This window comes from Schistocerca piceifrons, chromosome 4 (assembly GCF_021461385.2).
Source record: "Schistocerca piceifrons isolate TAMUIC-IGC-003096 chromosome 4, iqSchPice1.1, whole genome shotgun sequence".
NCBI lineage: Eukaryota > Metazoa > Arthropoda > Insecta > Orthoptera > Acrididae > Schistocerca > Schistocerca piceifrons.
This window is the reverse complement of record NC_060141.1, coordinates 411,486,726-411,513,662: the sequence shown is the minus strand read 5'-3', so window position 1 is coordinate 411,513,662 and position 26,937 is coordinate 411,486,726. Positions and strand designations below refer to the sequence as shown.

The window sequence follows — 26,937 nt, the reverse complement described above, 5'->3', positions numbered from 1 at the left end:
AGATGAAAGTAGGAAACCGACTGTGGCCTCTTTAAAAGTGCCAGTCTGTCATTTGTTTGTAGAGATTTCGAGAAATCGTAAAAAACCTAAGTCTAGACGTTTGGACTACGGTTCGAATCTAGTTCCATTATTCTTCAGAAGCCAAAATGAGTGTACTTCCATAGCAACACATGTTCATTGTGGATTAAAGAAACAGTTTAACAATAGTCCACGCAGCACAAGTGGATATTTTCCTTTGAAATTAAGTACAGAAGCCATTTTTCGAAAAGAAGGTTTACAGACGTGCTTCAGGGTAGAAGTTTAGCCAGGCAACTGGATGAGCCAGACACTGGTGCTGTGAAATTACTTCTGCTACCACTGTTGCTGCCGGTGTTGCTGCTAATTATAATGATATGATGACGTCGACGACGACTACGACGATGACGAATGCAGTGTTTGGCATTAGGTGACGCCAAATAATGGTTTATAACAATCAGCCCGACCTGGGCGTTGCTTTAGACAGTTTCCCATATCAGTTAACATGAATAACAAACCTACGTTCGTGGCTTTCATGCCTAGTATTCATTTTACTAACATTGTAGGACAAAGTCAACCTAACTTCAAGAAGACGGGTTTTCACGTAGGAACTATGTACACTCCTGGAAATTGAAATAAGAACACCGTGAATTCATTGTCCCAGGAAGGGGAAACTTTATTGACACATTCCTGGGGTCAGATACATCACATGATCACACTGACAGAACCACAGGCACATAGACACAGGCAACAGAGCATGCACAATGTCGGCACTAGTACAGCGTATATCCACCTTTCGCAGCAATACAGGCTGCTATTCTCCCATGGAGACGATCGTAGAGATGCTGGATGTAGTCCTGTGGAACGGCTTGCCATGCCATTTCCACCTGGCGCCTCAGATGGACCAGCGTTCGTGCTGGACGTGCAGACCGCGTGAGACGACGCTTCATCCAGTCCCAAACATGCTCAATGGGGGACAGATCCGGAGATCTTGCTGGCCAGGGTAGTTGACTTACACCTTCTAGAGCACGTTGGGTGGCACGGGATACATGCGGACGTGCATTGTCCCGTTGGAACAGCAAGTTCCCTTGCCGATCTAGGAATGGTAGAACGATGGGTTCGATGACGGTTTGGATGTACCGTGCACTATTCAGTGTCCCCTCGACGATCACCAGTGGTGTACGGCCAGTGTAGGAGATCGCTCCCCACACCATGATGCCGGGTGTTGGCCCTGTGTGCCTCGGTCGTATGCAGTCCTGATTGTGGCGCTCACCTGCACGGCGCCAAACACGCATACGACCATCATTGGCACCAAGGCAGAAGCGACTCTCATCGCTGAAGACGACACGTCTCCATTCGTCCCTCCATTCACGCCTGTCGCGACACCACTGGAGGCGGGCTGCACGATGTTGGGGCGTGAGCGGAAGACGGCCTAACGGTGTGCGGGACCGTAGCCCAGCTTCATGGAGACGGTTGCGAATGGTCCTCGCCGATACCCCAGGAGCAACAGTGTCCCTAATTTGCTGTGAAGTGGCGGTGCGGTCCCCTACGGCACTGCGTAGGATCCTACGGTCTTGGCGTGCATCCGTGCGTCGCTGCGGTCCGGTCCCAGGTCGACGGGCACGTGCACCTTCCGCCGACCACTGGCGACAACATCGATGTACTGTGGAGACCTCACGCCCCACGTGTTGAGCAATTCGGCGGTACGTCCACCCGGCCTCCCGCATGCCCACTATACGCCCTCGCTCAAAGTCCGTCAACTGCACATACGGTTCACGTCCACGCTGTCGCGGCATGCTACCAGTGTTAAAGACTGCGATGGAGCTCCGTATGCCACGCCAAACTGGCTGACACTGACGGCGGCGGTGCACAAATGCTGCGCAGCTAGCGCCATTTGACGGCCAACACCGCGGTTCCTGGTGTGTCCGCTGTGCCGTGCGTGTGATCATTGCTTGTACAGCCCTCTCGCAGTGTCCGGAGCAAGTATGGTGGGTCTGACACACCGGTGTCAATGTGTTCTTTTTTCCATTTCCAGGAGTGTAGTTACTTCTTGGCGGACATTCACAATCTAAAACGTTCACAGCCAGCCAGACGCAGAATAGTAACGTGTATTAACGGGTAACTCCACAAACAACATTTTTGAGGTTGGTCGGAGACATTTTCTTAGTATTTTGATATCAGAATCCCGTGGTATCTGGCGGTTCGTTACAGAGTAATAATGCAGTTACCATTAATTCCGTCTGTTATCCTAGTTACCTTCATTTCCATGAAAATACCTTGAAAACATTGAAAAAGGCTTTAACATGCAACTACAAAAACGTACAACAACAAAACAGAGAATAATGCAACGAATCTCAGAAGAATACGAAAATATTTTGATGCGATTGCCGTCGCTAAACATAGCTACGCCGAACCACTCTTCCACTGCATTCAGTGAAAAACGGCCCGCCGTCCATAACGGTCAATCCTTCATCTGGAGACCTATCCATATTGCTGTGCATCGTTGTTGTTGTTGTTGTTGTTGGCGTCAACTGACGCTGCCTGAAGGACAAACACAGGACAGAATCGAGCATTACTGAATGCAAGGTTGAGAGTAAAGGTTGAAGTGGGCATTATTGTTGTCACACTAAGTACCAGGAGTGAATGGAACATGGTTGTTACCGAACAAGACACCCTGGGAATATCGTTGACATTTGGACTCCTGTGCTGGTATTTTCAGTTCAGTTTAGGTAAATTGGGATGATGTATCAGACGGAGTGGAATCAGCATGTAACGAATCACCGGAGACCAAGGATCTCTCAAATCAAAATACCTACAATTGCCTTTCTTATAAGTTTTTATGCCAGGAATATTTGGCCAGCAGTACGTCTTTTTTAGGTAGCAGACTATGTACTTCTGGTAATGCACTTCTCCTCAAGACCTGTTCAAAAACCTATTGTAGGTTATCGATCAAGTAAACATGACGTTTTAATAAACGTAACACAAAAATTACTTTGATCCTCTTGTACTACCACTAACTCATAACAAGCTGGAGTTAACAGTAAACAAAGCAAACATTACTGCAATTACTGTTCTGCTAACTTACATTCTCCAGAGATAATTGCATTCCTACCTTCTCTTCGGTGTTGGACACTGTACTCTCATAAGTCTTCAATTGAGGATGGTTGACTGAATGACTGCTGTACATTTAACTCTTGTTCCCATTTGTCGACTATCAACCCCAGCACGTCCGCGAGGCCGGCCGGAGTGGCCGTACGGTTCTAGGCGCTGCAGTCTGGAACCGGGCGACCGCTACGGTCGCAGGTTCGAATCCTGCCTGGGGCATGGATGTGTGTGATGTCCTTAGATTAGTTAGGTTTAATTAGTTCTAAGTTCTAGGCGACTGATGACCTCAGAAGTTAAGTCGCGTAGTGCTCAGAGCCATTTGAACGTCCGCGAGTCGACGAGTCACGTTACCCCTGCATTTCGCGTTACTACACGAGAGTCAAAGTCGATCTTGTGTTACGTCTTAACGTCACGTTTTCTTGAATGGTACATTGTGATTCGTTTTTGGATCGGTCTTGTGGAGAAGTAGTGAAATACTGATAAAAAATATAGGGCACTATTTTAAGAAAGAAATATTGCTTTCATATTTTCGTAACGAACAAAACCACAAGAAATGCAGTTATGGTGGTTAGACCGCCTATTGCAGCCAGACAACATCTGCTTGACTCATTTTTCTCATTTTGCTTCTGCACAAGGAGATATTTGAGATGGTGAATATAATTAGAACACCTTTCGTTACAACGGAAAATATCGTAATGATTTAAGAGTATCTCATCAGTTTGTGTATTTTACTCAACTGTATTTATAGTATCCGATCGAAAGTGCGCTGACAGTCATACGCAATTCAAAATTTATCAGTAGACATCAGGAGAGACGGATCCTACAGAATACCGTAGAAGGAGACGAAGAGTCTCACCACGCTTGTCTGCCCTATTCTGGAGTACTGCTGTGCGGTGTGGCATCAGCATCAGGTGGGACTGATGGATGACATCGAAAAAAGTTCAAAGAAGGGCGACTCGTTTTGTACTATCACGAAATAGGGGAGATAGTGCCACAGACATGATACGTGAATTGGAGTGGCAATCATTAAAACAAAGGCATTTTTCGTTGCGATGGGATCCTCTCATAAAATTTCAATCACCTATGATTACGAAAACATATCGTTGGCACCTACCTACATAGGGAGAAATTATCATCACGATAAAATAAGTGGAATCAGGGCTCGCACATAAAAATTTAAGTGCTCGTTTCTTCTGCGTGCCGTTCGAGAGTGGAACGGTAGAGACACCTTGAAGGTGGTTCATTGAACCCTCTGCCAGACAATTGTGAATAGCAGAGTAATCACGTAGATGTAGATGTAGGGTACTGTGTTGTTAGTGGAGTGGCAGTAACAGCAGCATGGGTCGGCGAGCAGAGCTTGGAATGTGGACTAGTCATTGGATATCACCTGAGCAATAAATCCACCAGCGACATTTCAGCCGTTGTAAAACTGCCGATGTCGATTGTTGGTGACGTGACTGACGTGGAAACGCGAAGGAACAACTACAGGTACCTCAATACCAGGCAGATATCATGTACTGAGGGACAGGGAACGCCCAGCATTGCGTAGAGTGGTTGTTAAAAATAGCATGAAATCAGCGGAGTCAATCACTCCTGAGTTCCAGAGTACCACTGGCCGTCCGCCTAGCACAATGACTGTGCGCAGGGAGTTAAAAAGAATGGTGGAGCAGCTCGTCATAACCCACACATTTCTGTAGTCAGTGCTAACTGACGCTTGAACTTGTGTAAAGAGCGACACCAGACTGTAAACGAGTGGTTTATTCTGATGAATCATGCTATAATCTGTGGCAATCCTATGAAAGGATATGTATTTGGTGAATCCCTGGAGAAAGTTACCTGTCCACATGTGTGGTGCCAACAGCGACGTTCAGAGGAGGCCGTGTTAAGGTATTTGGTTCGGGTGTGGTCCCCTTGCTGTGTTTACGAAAACGCTAAATACAGTAGAGTATAAACACATTTTATAGCACTGTCTACTGCGTACAGTAGAGGAACAGCTCAGAGACAATGACTGTGTCAGCATGACACTGCGCCTTGTCATAAATTAAGATATGTGTGACCACGGTTTGTGGCCGCGCGGTCTAGGGCCCTTGTCACGGTCCGTGCGGCTCCCCCCGAAGGAGGTTCGAGTCTTACCTCTGGCGTGTGCGTGTGTGTGTTGTCCATAGCATAAGTTAGTGTAAGTTAGCTTAAGTAGTGTGTAGGCTTATGGACCGATGACCTCAGCAGTTTGGTCCCATTTTAACACCTTCCCACAAATTTCCAAATACCATGGTTTGTTGGGCAGTAACAATCGTGAAATGGACTGGCCTGGTCAAATTCCCAACTCAATGGAACATCTTTGGGATGAATTACAATTTCAATTTGGCTCTTGGATAAGAACGGGTTGCTATACCCCCACAGATATTCAGCCACATCACTGAAAGTGTCCCCAACAGAGTCGACATGCCAAAGGCGATAGGTGGACACACCCCTCACTACTGGGTTTGTGCATAAGTTCGTAGAGTTTTTCCATAAGCTTAATAAACAGAACAAACACACATCATAGAAACTTTAGTCATCAATAGTATATTCTCCTTCACTATTTACAACTGTCTGCCAACGCACTTTTCGTTGCCGCTACTATATAAGTCACTTGATTTTGAGGCTAAGAATTCGTCGATTTGTGTTCGGAGCGCAATTTCTTTCAGAAAGGAAGGTCTTAGAAGGTTGTTCGACAGAGAGCCGGAAAAGTAAAAAATCTAAGTGCACAAATGAATAAGGTCAGGTGCGGAATGACCTACCGACTCAATTCCAGTACAAGGTTTTTTTTCGTCAGTCTAGCAAAATACGGGCGTGCATTATCGTGGAGTAGCATCACTTCACGCAGTCTTCCTGGTCGTTGTTCTTGCATTCCGTCTGCATGACGTCTCAATTGTTGACAATAAATGTCATCAGTGGTGAATACACCTCAGGGAAGCATTTCATAGTACACCACTCCGTCTCTGTTCCACCAGATGCGTAACCTTATCTCATGTAGACGCACTCAAGTGTTTGTACGGGAGTTGCTACTTTGTTTGAGCGCAACCAGTCTTTTCGTTTCCTTATTTTAGCATAAACACAGCATCTTTCGTCACCAATAACGATACAGGACAGGAATGGTCGGTGTGGTTAGCGAGCCAATTGATGACGAGCAAGCAGAGATGTAGATCTGTCCACCCACTCATTTTTGTGACTTTAGCTAAGAGCATGCGGTAATCATACAGCCGATTTTTGAACCTCCTTCGCTGCTTGGAAATGCCGTACGATGGTAGAATCATCACAGTTCATCGCATTTGCCAGTTCTCGAGTACACTGACGTGGATCATTGTGGATTAATGCGTTTAAATGATCATCATCAAACACTGAAGGTTTTCCTGAACGTGGAGAATCGCTTACGTCAGAACGATCCTCCTTCAAAGGAGATAATCATTTCCTTTCTGTGCTCTGACCAGTGGGATTATCGCCATACCCGGTGCAAATGTTTCTGGCTGCCTACGGTGCTGTCATCATTCTGCTGAAGTCAAACAGCGGAAATTGTCGGAAATGTTGCTGTTTCTCCACTTGGCACTCAATTTTCTAGCGTCCACGGCTCTACTTACTATCTCCAAATGACAATAGTTAAACCCAGATAGCATCAGTGAACTACAATTACACTACTGGCCATTAAAATTGCTACACCAAGAAGAAATGCAGATGATAAATGAGTATTCATTGGACAAATATATTATCCTAGAAATGATATGTGATTACATTTTCACACAAATTGGGTGCATAGATCTTGAGAAATCAGTACCCAGAACAACCACCTCTGGCCGTAATAACGGCCTTGTTTCGCCTGGGCATTGATTCAAACAGAGCTTGGATAGCGTGTACATGCAGCTTCGACACGATACCACAGTTCATCAAGAGTAGTGACTGGCGTATCGTGGCGAGCCAGTTGCTCGGCCACCATTGACCAGACGTTTTCAATTGGTGAGAGATCAGGAGAATGTGCTGGCCAGGGCAGCAGTCGAACATTTTCTGTATCCAGAAAGCCCCTTACAGGACCTGCAACATGTGGTCGTGCATTATCCTGCTGAAATGTAGGGTTTCGCAGGAAGGGTAGAGCCACGGGTCGTAACACATCTTAAATGTAACGTCCACTGTTCGATATGCCGTGGATGCGAACAAGAGGTGACCGAGACGTGTAACCAGTGTCCCCCTATACAATCACGCCGGGTGATACGCCAGTATGGCGATGACGAATACACGCTTCCAATGTGCGTTCACCGCGATGTCGCCAAACACGGATGCGACCATCATAAACAGAACCTGGATTCATCCGAAAAAATGACGTTTCGCCATTTGTGCACCCAGGTTCGTCGTTGAGTACACCATCGCAGGCGCTCCTGTCTGTGATGCAACGTCAAGGGTAACAGCAGCCACGATCTCCGAGCTGATACTCCATGCTGCTGCAAACGTCGTCGAACTGTTCGTGCAGATGGTTGTTGTCTTGCAAACGTCCCCATTTGTTGACTCAGGGATCGAGACGTGGCTGCACGATCCGTTACAGCCATGCGGATAAGATGCCTGTCATCTCGACCGCTAGTTATAGGAGGCCGTTGGGATCCAGCACGGCGTTCCGTATTACCCTCCTGCACCCACCGATTCCATAGTCTGCTAACAGTCATTGGATCTCGACCCACGCGAGCAGCAATGTCGCGATACGATAAACGAAATCGCGATAGGCTACAATCCGACCTTTATCAAAGTCGCAAACGTGATGGTACGCATTTCTGCTCCTTACACGGGGCATCACAACAACGTTTCACCAGGCAACGCCGGTCAACTGCTATTTGTGTATGAGAAATCGGTTGGAATCTTTCCTCATGTCAGGACGTTGTAGGTGTCGCCACCGGCGCCGACCTTGTGTGAATGCTCTGAAGAGCTAATCATTTGCATATCACAGCATCTTCTTCCTGTCGGTTAAGTTTCGCGTCTGTAGCACGTCATAGTGGTATAGCAATTTTAATGGCCAGTAGTGTAAAAAATGACAATCGATAAACTAACACATCGCTACCGGAATAGCAACATACCAAACAAAATCTCTACGCCTATCTAATGATATCCAATAACAGGCGTCCAGGTTCTTTTTATCAGATAGTGTAGTTTTTGATAAACTTGGAGTGGTTGTGAAGTGTTGCGAAAAATGGAGGACATGACGGCATGCACGTTGAGGTGAGGTGAAATCCGTATGGGTAGAAAGCAATCAAGCTGGAGCGCGTTCCTTCACGTGCCGCTCCGCTCTGCCCTGCGCAGGCGTCTGGCTGCTGGCGCCGCGCAGCGTGGGCGTGGCCCGCCGGGATGACTGGCTGACGAGGCGCCGAGGTCCCGCACTCCAGCACACGGGCCACACGCGGCCGAAACAGCCGGCCGGCCGGCAGCCGGCCGCCCGCCTGCCAAGAGAAAGGACGAGCCCACTTTCTCCGCGGCAGCGCGGCGACACGCCACACCTGCGTGCTTCCGTGCGCATGCGCACCTTACTCGACTACCCTGGACCGTATGACATCGCGGCCGCCACTCGTCTGCGGTTGGAAACAGCAGCCACGAGGCGGCGGTGTGATATAATCTTGTGAGCTGTAGAAGAAACAGATCAGATAAACTGCTCAGTGAAGTTTAGTCACACCCGCGTTATTTGCAATTGTTCGTGATTTTTATTCTTTTATCTTCCTACTGACCAAAGATGATCTTCCCATGTTGTCTTACTACTTTCTTCTACACTGAAGAGGCAAAGAAACTGGTAAACCTACCTATTATCGTTTAGTGCCCCGCGAGCACGCAGAAGCGCCGCAACAAGACGTGGCATGAACTCTACTAATGTCTGAAGTAGTACTGGAGGGAATTGACACCGTGAATCCTGCTGCGTTGTCCATAAATTCGTAAGAGTACGAGGGGATGGAGATCTCTTCTAAACAGCATGTTGAAAGACCTTCCGTATGTGCTCATTAATGTTCATGTGTGGGGAGTTAGGTGGGCAGCGGAAGTGTTTAAACTCAGAATTGTGTTCCTAGAGCCACTCTGTAGCAATCCTAGACGTATGGGGTGTCGCACACTGTTTTGCTGGAATTACCCAAGTCCAACGGAATGCACAATGGACATGACTGGATGCAAGTGATCAGAAAGGATGCTTACGTACGTGTCGCCTGTCAGAGTCGTATCTAGACGTAATAGGGGTCCCTTATCACTCCAACTGCCCCCCCCCCCCCCCCCTCCACTCTCACACACACACACACACACACACACACACACACACAGTTACAGAGCCTCCACCAGCTTTAACAGTCCCTTGTTGACATGCAGGGACCATGGATTCATGAGGTTGTCTCCATACATGTACACGTCCATCTGCTTGACACAATTTGAAACAAGAACTGTCCGGCCAGGCAACATGTTACTAGCCATCAACAGTCCAACGTCGGTGTTGACGGGCCCAGACGAAGCGTAAAGCTTTGTATCGTGCAATCATCAAGGGTACACGAGTGGGCCTTCGCTCCGAAAGCCCATATCAGTAATGTTTCGTTGAATGGTTAGCACGCTGACACTTGTTGATGGCCTATTACTGAAATCTGCAGCAATTTGCGGAAGAGGTGCACTTCTGTCACGTTGAACGATTCCCTTCATTCGTCGGTCCCATTCTTGCAGGATCTTGTCCACCTCTTCCAATACATGTTATGGGATGATGGTGTTAGGGAACACCACACCTCAGGGTGAAAGTGAGGTTTCATATGCATGCCTCGTTCCAGAACACGCCACTCTGTTGTTTGATTGTTTGACGAATTTGAAGTTCCTCGTCTGTCCGTCTTAGTGGACTTCCGAGGGTTCTTTAAGAACGCAACTCAGATACGCTCCACATTTTCATCAAACGTGTGTGCGTGGGCGACGAGTGCTCTTCGTTTTGCACCCCAACTTCTAAGAATTTTGAATCCCAGTCATAAATCTCCTTGTGCAAGGCGGTATCTTGCTGAATCGACGGCGGAATGCATGTTGCACTTTAACAATGGATTTTCTTCGCGCAAATTTCAACACAGAAAACGATTTCTCTTGTGGTGTTACTTCAAATAACCACGCAACTTTGTCAAAACTTTGAACCTTCCTCCATCCAGTGACATGCGCAATGTTTTTTATCTTTTATAGTTTGTCTGCAATAAACAATTTTTTCTTTTTGAATCACCCGGTATTTTATTCTTCAAAATTTTTCTTTCTATTACTTTGGATTACTTGACATTTCTTTCAAGTTCTTTTCTTATTAATGTAATCCATGCTATTGTCGACTTCTTTCTCCAGAAAGACGGGAATATCTGTTTCCTTGTTCCGATTCCTTCGATAAGGGTATACAAAGAAAAATCTTCGTAGATCTTCCAACAACCGATGCTGTATATTGCACCCATTACTTCTCTAATAATCTGTTTTTCAACTACATCTATTGAGTCCAGCGTGTAGCTCGTGTTTTATATTTATTCTCTCTCTCTCTTTTTTTTTAAGATCAGAAACCTCTTTCTCAATATCCTCTGGACCATAAGAAATCGCTATGTAGAACCACCTGTGTTTTGATGGTAAAGGTAAACCTGCTTTGTCCGTGCAATTCAGTATAATGAGGCACAGACGCGTCGTAAACTGGATCATCCGTCTTGTGTATACTCTTTAGTTCGTCAATACGGCTCTAGGAATAGATTCTAGTTTTGGCCGTGCGCGCGTAACTCGCAGGCATTGGTTGATGAAGGTTCCGCAGAGACGGAATGTAATGACATTTCTGCGGAGTCCAAGACACTTAGAGTAGTTCTTTGCTTTCATATTCGTTGGCCTTGCGAACTCACAACCAAACTGTCACGTATCACCCTAACCTAGATCTCGTCTGAAGACGGACAAATCAGCTTGACTTGTGAAGGCAAAATTATCATAAAAACGTGACCGGTTGCAGTTTTTTCAACGTGTATCGAAACTAATTCTTACTAACATGCGTACACCACAGCATGCTGTGCTACACAGCGAGAAAGGAAACTAATCGTTAGCGTACCTATACATAGCTGCGAAAATCCGCTAACACAGTAACAGCCATAGGCTCCGCAGCTGATCCAATGGCGGATATCATAACACCGCACCCGAAAAGAACTTTTTAGTAAAAACGTTTATATTTTACATACATCGATCTCTAAATTTCTCAGCTAACTTCCGGAGAGCCGGCCGGGGTGGCCGATCGGTTCTAGGCGCTACAGTCTGGAACCGCGCGACCACTACGGTCGCATGGATGTGTGTGATGTCCTTAGGTTAGTTAGGTTTAATTAGTTCTAAGTTCTAGGGGACTGATGACCTTAGAAGTTACGTCCCATAGTGCTCAGAACCACGTGAACCACTTTTAACTTCCGGAGAATAAATAAGCAAAACAACGAAGGCCCTCGAAAATGACAAGGAAGCCTAGAAATTAGGCACTGTGGTACAAGCACAGTACTTCTCAATTTCTTGAGTGCGGCCTACCATTCACGACCTCACAGCTCTTGCTGCCAACAACAAACCAGAAATGGTTCGAGTGTCGACAACGAGGATGGGCACACTACAGGAATTCAGTGAGGAACACAGAAAGAGGAAGAACCTTCATTAAGTAATGACTGACAGAAAGATAGACTGTCCGAAAATAGGTGAAAAGGAATAAATGAAAGAACGTTCCCCTTACATCCATGCTCATATTGCCGTTACCTGTAAAGTTATGTTTTCAGTCGTAGGGCTACGTGAAATACTGGAAATGGTGGAAACACTCAGATTTCGTATCGTGTAAATATTAACACTGCCAAAGTTGTTATACTTCTTAAGTCGGTGCCATGAGCCACTTACTTCTTTTACTTATTTTTGGACGAATTCCTTTCAAATGCTGTATTTCTCTCAACTGCAGTTTCTAAGAAGTTACAGTTAAGCGACGTAGTAAGCTACGACCTGAACAAATTATTATTGTTTATATTAAAATATTTTTATACATTTTATTACAATTATTAAAATTCTGGGCCTCTGTGGCACGTTGAAGGTAGGAATTAAGGGGCAGGAGACAGCAACCAGTGCATATTACCAATTTACGAGGAAAAGTGTGTCACCACTGGAAGCTACCCGCCGAATGACAAACCACAGCGATGTTATTCGAAGAATCAACCCTTATTGTAAGACACAAAACACTGGTTGTGCGCTACTTAGACTCACTGGTTGGTGGGCCAGCCATGACAGAACTATTCCACAAGGCGAGCAAGATATTTGAGAACGGTGAAATATCATCAGGCTTAAAATGTTGCAGGTGCTGAGAGGTGTGAATATTTCCAAAACATCAATTTTATGATATGGTTATTTCCAGAAGAAGGGAAAAGCTAGTAGAAGCCGACCTTGGGGAACATCAGTTTGCCTTCTGGAGAACTGTAGGAACACCCGCAGCAGTACTGAATATACGGCTTGTCTTAAAAGATATGTTGAGATATGCAAACTCACATTTATAACACTTGTAAATTTAGACAAAGCTTTTGACAAAATGGTTCAAATGGCTCTGAGCTCTATGCGACTTAACTTCTGATGTCACCAGTCGCCTTGAACTTAGAACTAATTCAATCTAACTAACCTAAGGACATCACACACATCCATGCCCGAGGCAGGATTCGAGCTGCGACCGTAACGGTCGCTCGGCTCCAGACTGTAGCGCCTAGAACCGCACGGCCACTCCGGCCGGCTTTTGACATTATTAAATGGAATACATAAGGTGAAATTCTTCAGGTAACGCCGTAAAATACAGGGAGGGAGAGGTTATTTAAAGATTTGGCAAAAACCAGAATGTGGTTAAAAGAGTCGAATCAGGTAAAAGGGATGCAGTGATTGAAAAGGGAGTGAGACCGGGTTGTAGCCTCTCCCCGGTGGTCTTCAACCTGTACACTGAGCAGACAGTAAAGAAACCAAGGAGACATTTGGAAACAGAAATCAAGTTAGGGGAGAGGAAATATGATAGGAATGCATAGCGTCCCTTTGGTAGAGGACCCGACCTAACGTATTTCCCGTCGTTGTCAGATCTGAATTGGTATTGGATATGTAAAGACCTTGTCATCGATGGGACGTAAGCCATAAGATTCCTTTCATCTTCCTGTTTTATCGGTGGAATAATACGGAGACAGGGGGGAGCGTCAACTGTTTCGAAACTGATCAATTAATTTTTATATCGGTTGGACACAAGAGTCAATGTTCGTTGCGACTAGCGTCCTGCGTATTCCTTTCTCTGTATTACTGCACATTGCACACGCCTGTCCAGATTTGTACTTTCACCCACATTGCGTCTTATACAGATGTCCTTGCCAGGAAAAAGTATTCAGTTCATTGGTTTCTGTTTCTTGATGTGAGGCCTTAAGAAACTTACTTGCGAGTGGGCTAAATCTCTGAATTTTACTGGGTGAAGAGATCAATTTCCGAAGTAGGACGACAACGGATTTTGTTAAATGAAAAGACATACTAGACAAATCCATGTACTGCTAACATTTAATAAATCTACATCCAAATGGATATTCTGCAAATCACACTTAAGTGCCTGGCAGAAGGTGCTTGTTCGAAAGACTTTACGTAAAACACTCAAAACAATTTAAACTACCTATTTACACATTCTACTCTGCATTGCTCTCAGAGAAGCGATACATTTAAATATTTACGTAGACGACGCGCAGGTAAGTGGCTAAATGTGCGTCCTCCCGCCTACCACCGTTGCAACTAGCCCCTCTAACTGCGCGCGCCCACTCGACGCCGTCCAGGACTGTTACTACTATAGTCAGCCCGAAACACTTCGCTCGGTTTACACTATTGGAGCGCAGAAGGCGCTTCGTTTGCGTTATACAGTATTAAAGCTATTAAAGAATAGAGTTAATGAAAATGATCTCAATTTTGTATGACGTCTTACTACTGAGGATCACTGTATTAAATGTTAATCAAGTGAGAACATAAATATTTAAAAAATTTAATAAACACTTCTTACATCAGCTAAAATTTACATACTAAATTACTATCTGAGGCTTGGGAGCGAATAAAATGTCTCACAGAGCCAGGAATGTCAATTGTTTGTTGTTGTGGTCTTCAGTCCAGAGACTGGTTTGATGCAGCTCTCCATGCTACTATAAGTTGTGCAAGCTTCTTCATCTCCCAGTACCTACTGCAACCTACATCCTTCTGAATCTGTTTAGTGTATTCATCTCTTGGTCTCCCTCTACGATTTTTACCCACCACGCTGCCCTCCAATACTAAATTGGTGATCCCTTGATGCCTCAGAATATGTCCTACCAACCCATCCCTTCTTCTAGTCAAATTCTACCACAAACTTCTCTTCTCCCCAATCCTATTCAATAGCTCCTCATTAGTTACGTGATCTACCCATCTAATCTTCAGCATTCTTCTGTACCGACACATTTCGAAAGCTTCTATTCTCTTCTTGTCTAAACTATTTATCGTCCACGTTTCACTTCCGTACATGGCTACACTCCATACAAATACTTTCAGAAACGACTTCCTGACGTCTAAATCTATAATCGATGTTAATAAATTTCTCTTCTTGAGAAATGCTTTCCTTGCCATTGCCAGTCTACATTTTATATCCTCTTTACTTCGACCATCATCAGTTATTTTGCTCCCCAAATAGCAAAACTCATTTACTTTTTTTAGCCTCTCACTTTCCATCTAATTCCCCCAGCATCACCCGATTTAATTCGACTACATTCCATTATCCTCGTTTTGCTTTTGTTGATGTTCATCTTATATCCTTCTTTCAAGACATTGTCCATTCCGTTCAACTGCTCTTCCAGGTCCTTGCTGTCTCTGACAGAGTTACAATGTCATCGGCGAACCTCAAAGTTTTTATTTCTTCTCCATGGATTTTAATTCCTACTCCGAATTTTTCTTTTGTTTCCGAATGTCAACTATAAATCTGAAATTATTCGCTGTCCTTGTCTGTTTCCTATGCTCGTAGTGAGACGTGGCCGCTGTGCACGTCTGGAATATTTGGATGGGCGATCTACACTGTCCAATCACATTGACGTGACCACCTGTCTAAGGCCGAAATAACCACCTTTTGCAGCGCGGTTCGGTGAAAAAGGTACAGGAAAACTGTTAATAAGGTTCTGGAAGGTACCGACAGTGATTTGGAAGCATGCTGACTCCAGTGCCGGGGACAGATCCGCTATGTTTCTCGGTTGAGGTTCCATGGCGCGATCATCCCGATCGAGGTGGTCTCACAGATTCTCAGTTGGGTTTAAATTCGGGAAGTTTGGTGGTCATGTGAGTACAGTAGACGCCTTCCGGTGCTTCTCGAACCAACCTAGTACACTGTGAGCTGTCTGACACGATGCGTATATGATATCGTGCTGAGGAAGAACAACCTGCATGTAGAGGTGGACATGGTCCCCATGGAGAGATGCATACTTGTGTTGATCCACTCTGCCTACCAGAATGACGACATCACCCAGGGAATGCCACGAAAACATTCGCCAAACCACAACGGTCCTTCCTCCGACCAGGACCCTCCCGACAATTGTTGCAGGGTGTTTGCTTTCACAAGTTTCACGCCGAGCACGCCAATGGCCATCTGTGGTCTGAAAAGGCTACCCCTCACCACTGAGTAAACATACGCGGTATAGGCGTACAAATTCAGAGCCTGCTGTGGAGGGCACACACGCAGCAAAATTCGCTGAACGGTCGTTCAAGAGACACTGTTGGTTGCCCCTTGATTCATCTGGGCTGTCAGCCGCTCGACAGTTGCACGTCTATTTGCCAGTACACGTATCCGCAGCCGTCGTTCCCCCCTGTCATCTACGGCCCGCAGTTATCTCGACGCCAGTTTTGGATAGTGCCATTTTGTCATGCCTGGTATAGTTTAAACAAGGCGGCACGCAAACAGTTTAAAAACTTGGTCGTTACGAAAATGATTCCCCACTTGGACTGAAAGCCTATGATCATACCCTTCTGGACGTCAGATAAATCACTCCGTTTCCGCATTACGACGACAACTGCACTGTATTCTGCATCATCCCCCCCCCCCCCGCTCCCCCTCCACCCCGACCCACCCCCTCAGACACACATACATACAAGTGTTATATACCCTACACTGCTAGTGCTGCCACCCGCTGTCTGAATTGTTATCTACGCTGATGTCGAACTTAGGCAGTCGTCACAGTGATGTGAATGGACTCTGTACCACGGTTCGGCGTGACCTGCACCAACCTCTTTCGCAAGGTCGCCCCTCCGTGGCTTCAAGGCCCGCGGGAATAAGCCAGCAGACAACCTCTGGAGTCCAAAGTTCTTTCCGGCTGCGGTCCCATTCACGACGGCAGGCCTTTCACCAGTGTGGTCTCACCGTACAACCAGTCACCTACCGCCAAACTTTGGCACGGTCTCTGTCTGTCTTTGTTCCCAGGCCAAAAAGTATTGTTAGATAAATCAGACTGTAGTCCGATTAAAATTACTTGATAGTCTGTCACTTGTGTTTCAGTGCTGCCACATCCGCTACCGGCTACCGCTCGGTTACAGGCGACAGACAAACAAGGCGTATCGCTTCATAAACGTTGTTAAATGTGTAACGTGGATCAGTGCTGGAAGCAGCCGCCGCGAGGTACACTACTGGCCATTAAAAATGCTATACCAAGAAGAAATGCAGATGATAAACGGGTAGTCATTGGACAAATATATTATACTAGAACTGACATGTGATTACATTTTCACGCAATTTGGGTGCATAGGTCCTGAGAAATCAGCACCCGGAATAACCACCTCTGGCCGTAATAACGGCTTTGATACGCCTGGCCGGCGGGAGTGGCCGTGCGGTTGTAGGCGCTACAGTCTGGAGCCGAGCGACCGCTACGGTCGCAGGTTCGAATCCTGCCTCGGGCATGGATGTGTGTGATGTCCTTAGGTTATTTAGGTTTAATTAGTTCTATGTTCTAGGCAACTGATGACCTCAGAAGTTAAGTCGCATAGTGCTCAGAGCCATTTGAACCCATTTAATACGCCTGGGCATTGAGTCAAACAGAGCTTGGATGGCGTGCACAGGTACAGCTGCCCATGCAGCTTCAACACGATACCACAGTTCATCAAGAGTAGTGACTGGCGTATTGTGACGAGTCAGTTGCTCGGCCACCATTGGCCAGACGTTTTCAATTGGTGAGAGATCTGGAGAATGTGCTGACCAGGGCAGCAGTCGAACATTTTCTGTATCCAGAAAGGCCCGTACAGGACCTGCAACATGCAGTCGTGCATTATCCTGCTGAAAACTAGGGTTTCGCAGCGATCGAATTAAGGGTAGAGCCACGGGTCGTAACACATCTGAAATGTAACGTCCACTGTTCGATGTGCCGTGGACGCGAACAAGAGGTGACCGAGACGTGTAACCAGTGGCACCCCATACCATCACGCCGGGTGATACGCCAGTATGGCGATGACGAATACACGCTTCCAATGTGCGTTCACCGCGATGCCGCCAAACACGGATGCGACCATCATGATGCTGTAAACAGAACCTGGATTCATCCGAAAAAATGACGTTTTGCCATTCGTGCATCCAGGTTCGTCGTTGAGTACACCATCGCAGGCACTCCTGTCTGTGATGCAGCGTCAAGGGTAACAGCAGCCATGGTCTCCGAGCTGGTAGTCCATGCTGCTGTAAACGTCGTCGAACTGTTCGTGCAGATGGTTGTTGTCTTGCAAACGTCCCCATCTGTTGACTCAGGGATCAAGACGTGACTGCATGATCCGTTACAGCTATTGCGGATAAGATGCCTGTCATCTCGACTGCTAGTGATACGAGGCCGTTGGGATCCAGCACGGCGTTCCGTATTACCGTCCTGAACCCAACGATACCATATTCTGCTAACAGTCATTGGGTCTCGACCAACGCGAGTAGCAATGTCGCGATACGAAAAACCGCAAACGCGTAGGCTGCAGTCCAACCTTTATGAAAGTCGGAAACGTGATGATACGCATTTCTCCTCCTTACACGAGGCATCACAACAACGTTTCACCAGGGAACGCCGGTCAACTGCGGTTTATGAATGATAAATCTGTTGGTAACTTTCCTCAAGTCAGCGCGTTGTAGGTGTCGCCACCGGCGCCAACCTTGTGTGAATGCTCTGAAGAGCTAATCATTTGCATATCACAGCATCTTCTTCCTGTCGGTTAAATATCGCGTCTGTAGCACGTCATCTTCGTGGTGTAGCAATTTTTTTGGCCAGTAATGTATGACGGAAATGGGAGATGCTCTGTCGGCTGCTGATTTTAAGTGACCAGTGACTGAACTGCGGCAGACGACGCGTTTTGTGTCCCTGAATTTAAACTCGTCTCCTAGGCTAACCACAGCTTCGTGATGTGCACTTTATCCTCTAAAACGCCAACAAGTTTCGTAATATGTTTCTCTGCGTAGCCATTTTCCGCAGCAAAATTTCAGTTTCAGCGCTAAAAGCAAACTGTAATTTCTCGCTGCCATTGGTTACCTGAAATATCCTCACACTGGTTACACGGGATACCGTGTTACCAACTGACGGAGAGTCCTGATTGGCACTAGGTTGTAGAGTGTACGCGATATAAGCATATTCCAAAGGGAAAAAGGATCATAGGAAGAAAAATAAGAGCAAATGAAAAAAGTCAATACGATGATGAAAATGACACGGCAAAGTATAAGAAATAAAAAATTACATTTAAACCGATTAATTAGGTAAAAATGATGACAAAAGTCTTTTGATTAGATTTAGAAAAATAAAAAAATTCACTGCATTTGACGAGATTCGAACTTACGACCTCCCTCCACGTCAGGTTTATACACTGAGCATTAAGTAATGTCATTTCTCTAGAGAAGATTGTTGTATTTATGACTCTGGTGACGCAGTTGTAAGGACTGATTGCAGTCTTCAAAATTTAGGCTTCAAGCAGTGTCGTGTAAGCCGACCTCTTTGATTACAATAACTGAACGTGAGGTGCTGAATCGCGTCTCGTGCAGATGGATCCAGTACTGCTTAATTAGTGCTGTGTATTTCTTAGGATCGGTGTGTGTGTGTGTGTGTGTGTGTGTGTGTGTGTGTGTGTGTGTGTGTGTGTGTTTTATCGTGTGGTTATCATATGTGATGAGATATTAAACACAAGGGTCAGACCCAGAATTCGGGAACCAAACACATCAAGGAAAACGGTGGACAAGGAGTTAGAAGTGAACTGACTAATTGTTATGGCTGTTTGGCAACAGGAAGTGGTTTTGGTGTGACGTTTAGCGCTTTGATTGATGGAAACCAGCTACAACGCGTTAAGTGTCAATCATCAAGTTATTTTAATCGGACTATAGTTTACAGCTCGTCCCAAATCCTAAGGCTCTAAAGAAGGGGTGGCCAAGATTTCGGCGCACGGGCCATGCCCGGGCCAGAGTGCCAAAGCGCTCAGCCTCACTTCACATTTCCCCCACTGCCACACCGCGCTGTCTGAGCGAGAGGAGGGGGAAGAGAGGAAAACAGCGAACGTGCCGCATTTAAATGGCAGTACAGTCGTACTGCATACGATCTGGTTTTATTTTCACATTTCTCAATAACATAGATAACAAACAAAACAAGTTTGCAGTATTAATTAATTATTAATTATTCAGTATAAAATTAATTATTAAGACATAATTTTTATCTGGCACAACCAGTCGGCATACGGACAAACGCAGAGAATTTCAGAGAGTTTCGCTCTCTAGGTGCCATGTAACTGTCACTTATTTAGTTACATATCCGGAAAAGCACTTTCACACAAATATGTCGATCAATGTATTCTAGCACGTTTGTAGCCTCATTATGGAGACTTGAAGAATCCACGTGGGAAAAGCACTGCAGACGTTCTGGACAGTTTTAACTTGGAAAGATTTGTAATTAAAACTAGAATTAACTTGCAGGTCAATCAGTTACATTTGCGCATGTATAGGGGCGCTTTCGACTGAAATGGCAAACGGTCTCGAAAACAGATGTAAGCTTGACAGTGTCCTCAAAACCTTTATAAAACTATCGTCGTAATTCTTGCAAGGCCACAATGAATTCTTCACACCTCGCGCTTTCTTTAAGGGCAGTGAGCTTATGGACTGTCTTTGTCAGAATTCGTTCTTCTAGAAGGCTATTTTCTTTTTAAATGCATCTATGCCAAATCGGAAAGAAGTTACCTTGCAATGTCTTACTGTGGACGGTGTGCAGTTAAGTTCAATTAAAATGCGACGCCTGCAATCCATTCCAGATGTACTAATTTTCGTTTCTGTACCCCCTTCTCCATCATAAATTCAATAATAGTGGAATTACAATGAAATGAACACCCTTAGCTGCTTACAGGCGTTGACATACGTCAACGGGGACAGATGAAAATGTGTACGCCGACCGGGACTCGAACCCGGGATCTCCTGCTTACACGGCAGACGCTCTATCCATTTTCTTTCTTTCTTTCTTTTTTTTTAATATCATTTTGTTTGCTTTCGTTCGTTTCATCTGCTCGGGGCGGACGTCGTAAGACGCCCGTTTAAGTTCTTCGTTGATCGATTAGCTCAGTTTTTTTTATTACAGAGGGCAGCTAACCCTCTGACCGAACACGCTGAGCTACCGTGCCGGCATCCATCTGAGCCACCGAGGACACAGAGGATAGCGCGACTGCAGGGATTTATCTCTGGCACGCCTCCCGCGAAACCCACATTCTCAACGTATTGTCCCGCACTACATTCGTAGTGCCCCCGCCCATTATACTCATTACTCGCGGCGCGTTACCGTTTCCCGGGCACTGTTTGTGCATTCGCACAGAAGAAGATGGTCAAGTGGACGGTGAGCCTTAACTATATATTTACTAAGATGGTATGTGTTCTTTCGGACATGTCCGAAATAACAGATACCATCTTAGTAAATATATCAATAATAGTGGCACTAAGACGATTCTTCTGCTGGGTATACAAATAGTCCCTAGCTCATGGGCTATCCAAAAACATTTGACCCTACCTATCAATCACCGACAGAACCCGATTATTTGAGTACTGGAAAATCCCGTTTTTATGCCCGGCGTTTAGGAACATATTAGGTACGCATGTTGTCGCATGCATACAGATATGCCCATGAGATATAGCCATGTGAAATGGGGCCACCTTGACTCAACCGGTGTTCTACGTTTAACAGCGCGCGCGGCGGACGACAAGCAAGGCTACCCTGCCGCTCTCATGTCTACTGCCGGAGGCGTGATGCTCTGTCTACACCGCTCGCGGCACAACACTAATGCCGCCTGCAGCGGAAGGCACTTGCAGCTGGGACAGATGGTACTTACGACGCCGGGGATGGCGGCGCTGACGAAGAGCGCCAGGGAGTCTGGCCATGGCAGGAGGCGGTACTGCTCCCACCAGCGCTTCACGATCATGCTCACGTAGAAGCCGAGCACGAACGACATCGGAATGCTCTCGCTTTGCTGCGCGAAGTAGTTCCGCACCTTCTCGAACGTCCTGCACATACAAAACAACCATATCAGCGCCGGAACGGAACATCCATAACCAGCAACACAACGAAATATTCTCCACAGTGCCCAGTTTTATTTCGGCATGGCTAATGCTCAGGGCAACGACGACTTAGGGGTACTATGCAGTTAGTGTTTGCTTAGAAACTGGTACTGGCATGCGTAATCAAATACAGTGATTTGTAAACAGGCAGAATACGGCGCTGCGGTCGATAACACCTACACAAGCGGCAAGACGCAGTCAATACCTTCGCTGCGCAGTGCCGATGGTACTGTTACCGACGACTGTGCCGCTAAAGCGGAGTTATTGAACGCAGTTTTCCGAAATTCCTTCACCAGGGAAGACGAACATTCCAGAATTTGAAACACGAACAGCTGCTAGCATGAGTTTCTTAGAAGTAGATACCTTAGTGGTTGCGAAGCAACTCAAATCGCTTGATACGGGCAAGTCTTCACGTCCAGATTGTATACCGATTAGGTTCCTTTCAGATTACGCTGGTACAATAGCTCCCTACTCAGCAATCATATACAACCGCTCGCTCACCGATAGATCTGTACCTACAGATTGAAAAGTTGCGCAGGTTATACCAGTGTTTAAGAAGGGTAGTAGGAGTAATCCATCGAACTACAGACCTGTATCTTTGACGTCGGTTTGCAGTCGGGGTTTGGAGCATAAACTGTATTCAAACATTATGAATCACCTCGAAGGGAACGCAATCAGCATGGTTTCAGAAAACATCGTTCTTGTGCTACTCAGCTAGCTCTTTATTCGCACGAAGTAATGGCCGCTATCGACAGGGGATCTCAAGTTGATTCCGTATTTCTAGATTTCCGGAAAGCTTTTGACACCGTTCCTCACAAGCGACTTCTAATCAAGCTGCGGGCCTATGGGGTATCGTCTCAGTTGTGCGACTGGATTCGTGATTTCCTGTCAGGAAGGTCGCAGTTCGTAGTAATAGACGGCAAATCATCGAGTAAAACTGAAGAGATATCAGGTGTTCCGCAGGGAAGCGTCCTGGGACCTCTGCTGTTCCTGATCTATGTAAATGACTTGGGTGACAATCTGAGCAGTTCTCTTAGGTTGTTCGCAGATGATGCTGTAATTTACCGTCTAGTAAGGTCATCCGAAGACCAGTATCAGTTGCAAAGCGATTTAGAAAAGATTGCTGTATGGTGTGGCAGGTGGCAGTTGACGCTAAGTAACGAAAAGTGTGAGGTGATCCACATGAGTTCCAAAAGAAATCTGTTAGAATTCGATTACTCGATAAATAGTACAATTCTCAAGGCTGTAAATTCAACTAAGTACCTGGGTGTTAAAATTACGAACGACTTCAGTTGGAAAGGCCACATAGATAATTTTGTGGGGAAGGCGAGCCAAAGGTTGCGTTTCATTGGCAGGACACTTAGAAGATGCAACAAGTCCACTAAAGAGACAGCTTACACTACACTCGTTCGTCCTCTGTTAGAATATTGCTGCGCGGTGTGGGATCCTTACCAGGTGGGATTGACGGAGGATATCGAAAGGGTGCGAAAAAGGGCAGCTCGTTTTGTATTATCACGTAATAGGGGAGAGAGTGTGACAGATATGATACGCGAGTTGGGATGGAAGTCATTAAAGCAAAGACGTTTTTCGTCGCGGCGAGTTCTATTTACGAAATTTCAGTCACCAACTTCCGAATGCGAAAATGTTTTGTTGAGCCCAACCTACATAGGTAGGAATGATCATCAAAATAAAATAAGAGAAATCAGAGCTCGAACAGAAAGGTTTAGGTGTTCGTTTTTGCCGCGCGCTGTTCGGGAGTGGAATGGTAGAGAGATAGTATGATTGTGGTTCGATGAACCCTCTGCCAAGCACATAAATGTGAACTGGAGAGTAATCATGTAGATGCAGATGTAGAAAACAAAATAAGACAACGGTTACTGCTGCTACAATGGCAGGTTATCAAGATTTAAGAGGGTTTGAACGTGGTGTTAAAGTCAGCGCACGAGCGATGGGACACAGCATCTCCGAGGTAGCGATGAAGCGGGGATTTTCCCGTACGACCATTTCACGAGTGTACCGTGAATATTAGGAAAAAGATCCCGCAAGAACGGGACCAACGACGACCGGAGAGAATCGTTCAGCTTGACAAAAGTGCAACACTTCAGCATGTTGCTGAAGATTTCGATGTTGGGCCATCAACAAGTGTCAGCGAGCGAACCATTCAATGAAACATCATCAATATGACCTTTCGGAGCCTAAGGCCCATTCGTGCAACCTTGATGACTACACGACACAAAGCTTTACGCTTGTCAACAGCGACATTGGATTGCTGGTGACTGGATACATGCTGCCTGGTTGGACGAGTCTAGTTTCAAATTGTATCGCGCAGATGGACGTGTACAGGTATGGCGGCAATGTCATGAATCCATGGGTACTGAATGTCAGCAGGGGACTGTTGAAGATAGTGAAGGCCGTGTAATGGTGTGGAGTGTATGCAGTTGGACTGATATGAGACCCCTGAAACGTCTAGATACAACTCTGACAGGTGACACGTGCGTAAGAATCTTGTCTGATCACCTGCATCCATTCATGCCCATTGTGCATTCCGGCGGACTTGGGCAATTCTAGCAGGACAATGCGATACCCCACACGTTCAAAATTGCTACAGAGTGGCTCCAGGAACAATCTTGTGAGTTTAAACACTTCCGCTGGCCACCAAGCTCTCCATACATGATCATTATTGAGCATATCTGGGATTCCTTGCAACATGCTGTTCAGAAAAGATCCTCGCAGGATTCATGGTGTCAGTTCCCTCCAGCACTACTTCAGACATTAGTCGAGTCCATGCTACGTCGTGTTAAAACACTTCTGCGTGCTCGCGAGGGACCTACACGACATTAGGCAGGTGTACCAGTTTCTTTAGCTCTTTAGTGTATATACCATTCAAATTTTCAACTTGTTTGAGCCCTCTTCCTTCTGTCTATATAATGTACATATACTGTAGCGGGAATCCAATGTTGTAATATATAATATTGGAAGAGAAGATCACTTGCTGTGAAACAATTTATTTCATGACAAGTTTCGACAGTAACTAGCTGTCCTCCTCAGATTTTAGATCTCCCAGAAATATAACTTCATACCAGTATCGTCGACATACTGAGAACATGCTCTGATTATAAGAATACAGCTCCACACTAATTCGTCAAATATATAAAACATGCTAAATAAAATATCTATAGCTCCAATAAGGAGCATACGAACAAACCCAGGTAATAGGTAATCTTTACTAGTGTACATATTTTTGCTCCTGTATTCCTTATTGTGTTATGGCTATGTTATTTAGCATGTTTTATATATTCGAGAAACTAAGGTGGAGCTGCATTATTATAATCGAAGCATGTTCTTAGTAAGTTGACGAGACAGAGCTAGTTACTGTCGAAACTGGTCATGAAATAAACTGTTTCACAACAAGTGATCTTGGCGTCAGATATCACGCATTTCTGGACAATGCCAGTCTCCTTATCCCTAACACCGCACTTCTTCGATAATATGTTCTACGGTTCTTATCTTCTACTCCAACTTTGCAAACCATGAATGCCTACGCACAGAATCCACTAAGATGGAACGACAAAATTTGTCGACAATACACTGTGACGAGGGCTGATATCTACGACCTTTTTTACATTGGTATATGTGCAACAACGCAAATGAGTCACGTCTTGTCGCCTGACGTAAACTGTGTGCCTGGAAACAGAAATGTCGCGGGATCGAATACCGGTCGGTCCACGGATTTCTTTAGCCTGCCTTTGCCTGGCCTTTACCTCTCAACCATGTGAGGATTCGCCAGGAACGACACGTGGTTCTGGTTCCACGTCAAACTGTAGGTCCACTTTCCCCGGATGGATAACTGAGGTAGGTTAAGGCCACGAAAGCGGCCGAAGGAGCGACAAATTGAAAGACTTGCGCGAGACCGTTGAGCCACACGAAATAATAGTAATAATAATAATAATAATAATTATTATTATTATTATGTTGAAGTTCTTTTGACTGTGTTTGTTTTAACAATACACATGTTTTTGGATGGGATCCGCCTTTAGCAAAACACAATTTTGTTTTCTATCCGAAACATGTTTCACTGCAGTTGCAGCATCATCAGTGGATTTTTTATTTTATGGCTCTTTACCACATGGTGTGGTTCTCCTGTTTTTACAGTGTGTATTATGTTTTTACAGTGTCTTTTTTACAGTTTGTCATGGTTTTTTTTCCTCATCTTCGCTGTGGAGCTCTGTGTATTGAGCTGTCACTGTGACTGTTTCACTGTTCAACAGCTGGTAAACAGTGAAACAGAGACAGTGACAGCTGAATACGCAGCTGGTAAACAGTGTGACAATGACACCTCAATACACAGAACTCCTCAGTGAAGAAGACGAGGAAAAAAGAAAACACGACAAACTGTAAAAGAAAACAGGCACTGTAAAAACAGGAAAACCACACCATGTGGTAAAAAGCCATAAAATAAAAAATCCACTAATGATGCTGCAACTGCAGTGGAACATGTTTGGGACAGAAAACAAAATTGTGTTTTGCCAAAGGCGGATCCCATCCAAAAACATACGTATTGTTGTTATTATTTTTAATTATTATTATTAGAAATATTACACATAAATCAGTCTCTAATTTATCATCAGAACAATGTTTTTTCACATTTTATTTAACTAGTAGAATTATTTCATTAGAAAGGAGTAAACTGAATTATTAGTCCGTCGAAAAATCCGTCTACTTGGTTGATTTATGATCCACTGAAAGTTGCTGAATATTTATTCGGATTCCTTTAATTTTCTACAGTTAAGAGACTAGCGGCTGCATTCGTATAAGCCCGTAGTTTTCTTTAAGATAATCCATCTAACGGACATTTGAAAACAACAAAATCAGACGAGAATACTGAGAAAATACGCAATATGAAACTGGACGATCGGCAAATAGTTGACTCTATAAGCATACTGGAAGAACGAGCGCGGTTAATTTACCTTAGAGGTTTAGCATCGTGAATCCCTGATGCAAGACGATTATCACATTTTTAACTGCTCGCCAAAATCTATTACAGAAACAATTTCTTTCAGCATGTTTGAAGATATCATATTGGAATTTTAAGCAGTGTTCCAATTATTGTGTTCTTGCAAGAAGGCCGCCACTTTTTAATTCAGTATTAATATTTGAACAGTTTTAACAACAATCACACTGATTACGTGTGCCAAGTTGTTAATATGTGTGAGACGTGGAGCCAGTAAAAACGCAATAGCCGGCCG

General features: G+C 45.2%; 1 protein-coding gene across 1 annotated transcript in view; it reads right to left on the bottom strand.

The window, feature by feature from the left end:
* The window catches only part of LOC124794954 (bestrophin-4), a 574,436-nt gene that overhangs the window by 254,785 nt on the left and 292,714 nt on the right, over positions 1-26,937 (bottom strand). Inside the window, exon 3 of the mRNA XM_047258669.1 lies at positions 21,466-21,637. Within this exon, the coding sequence (XP_047114625.1) occupies positions 21,466-21,637 (172 nt within the window). The remainder of the gene's footprint in view (positions 1-21,465; positions 21,638-26,937) is intronic.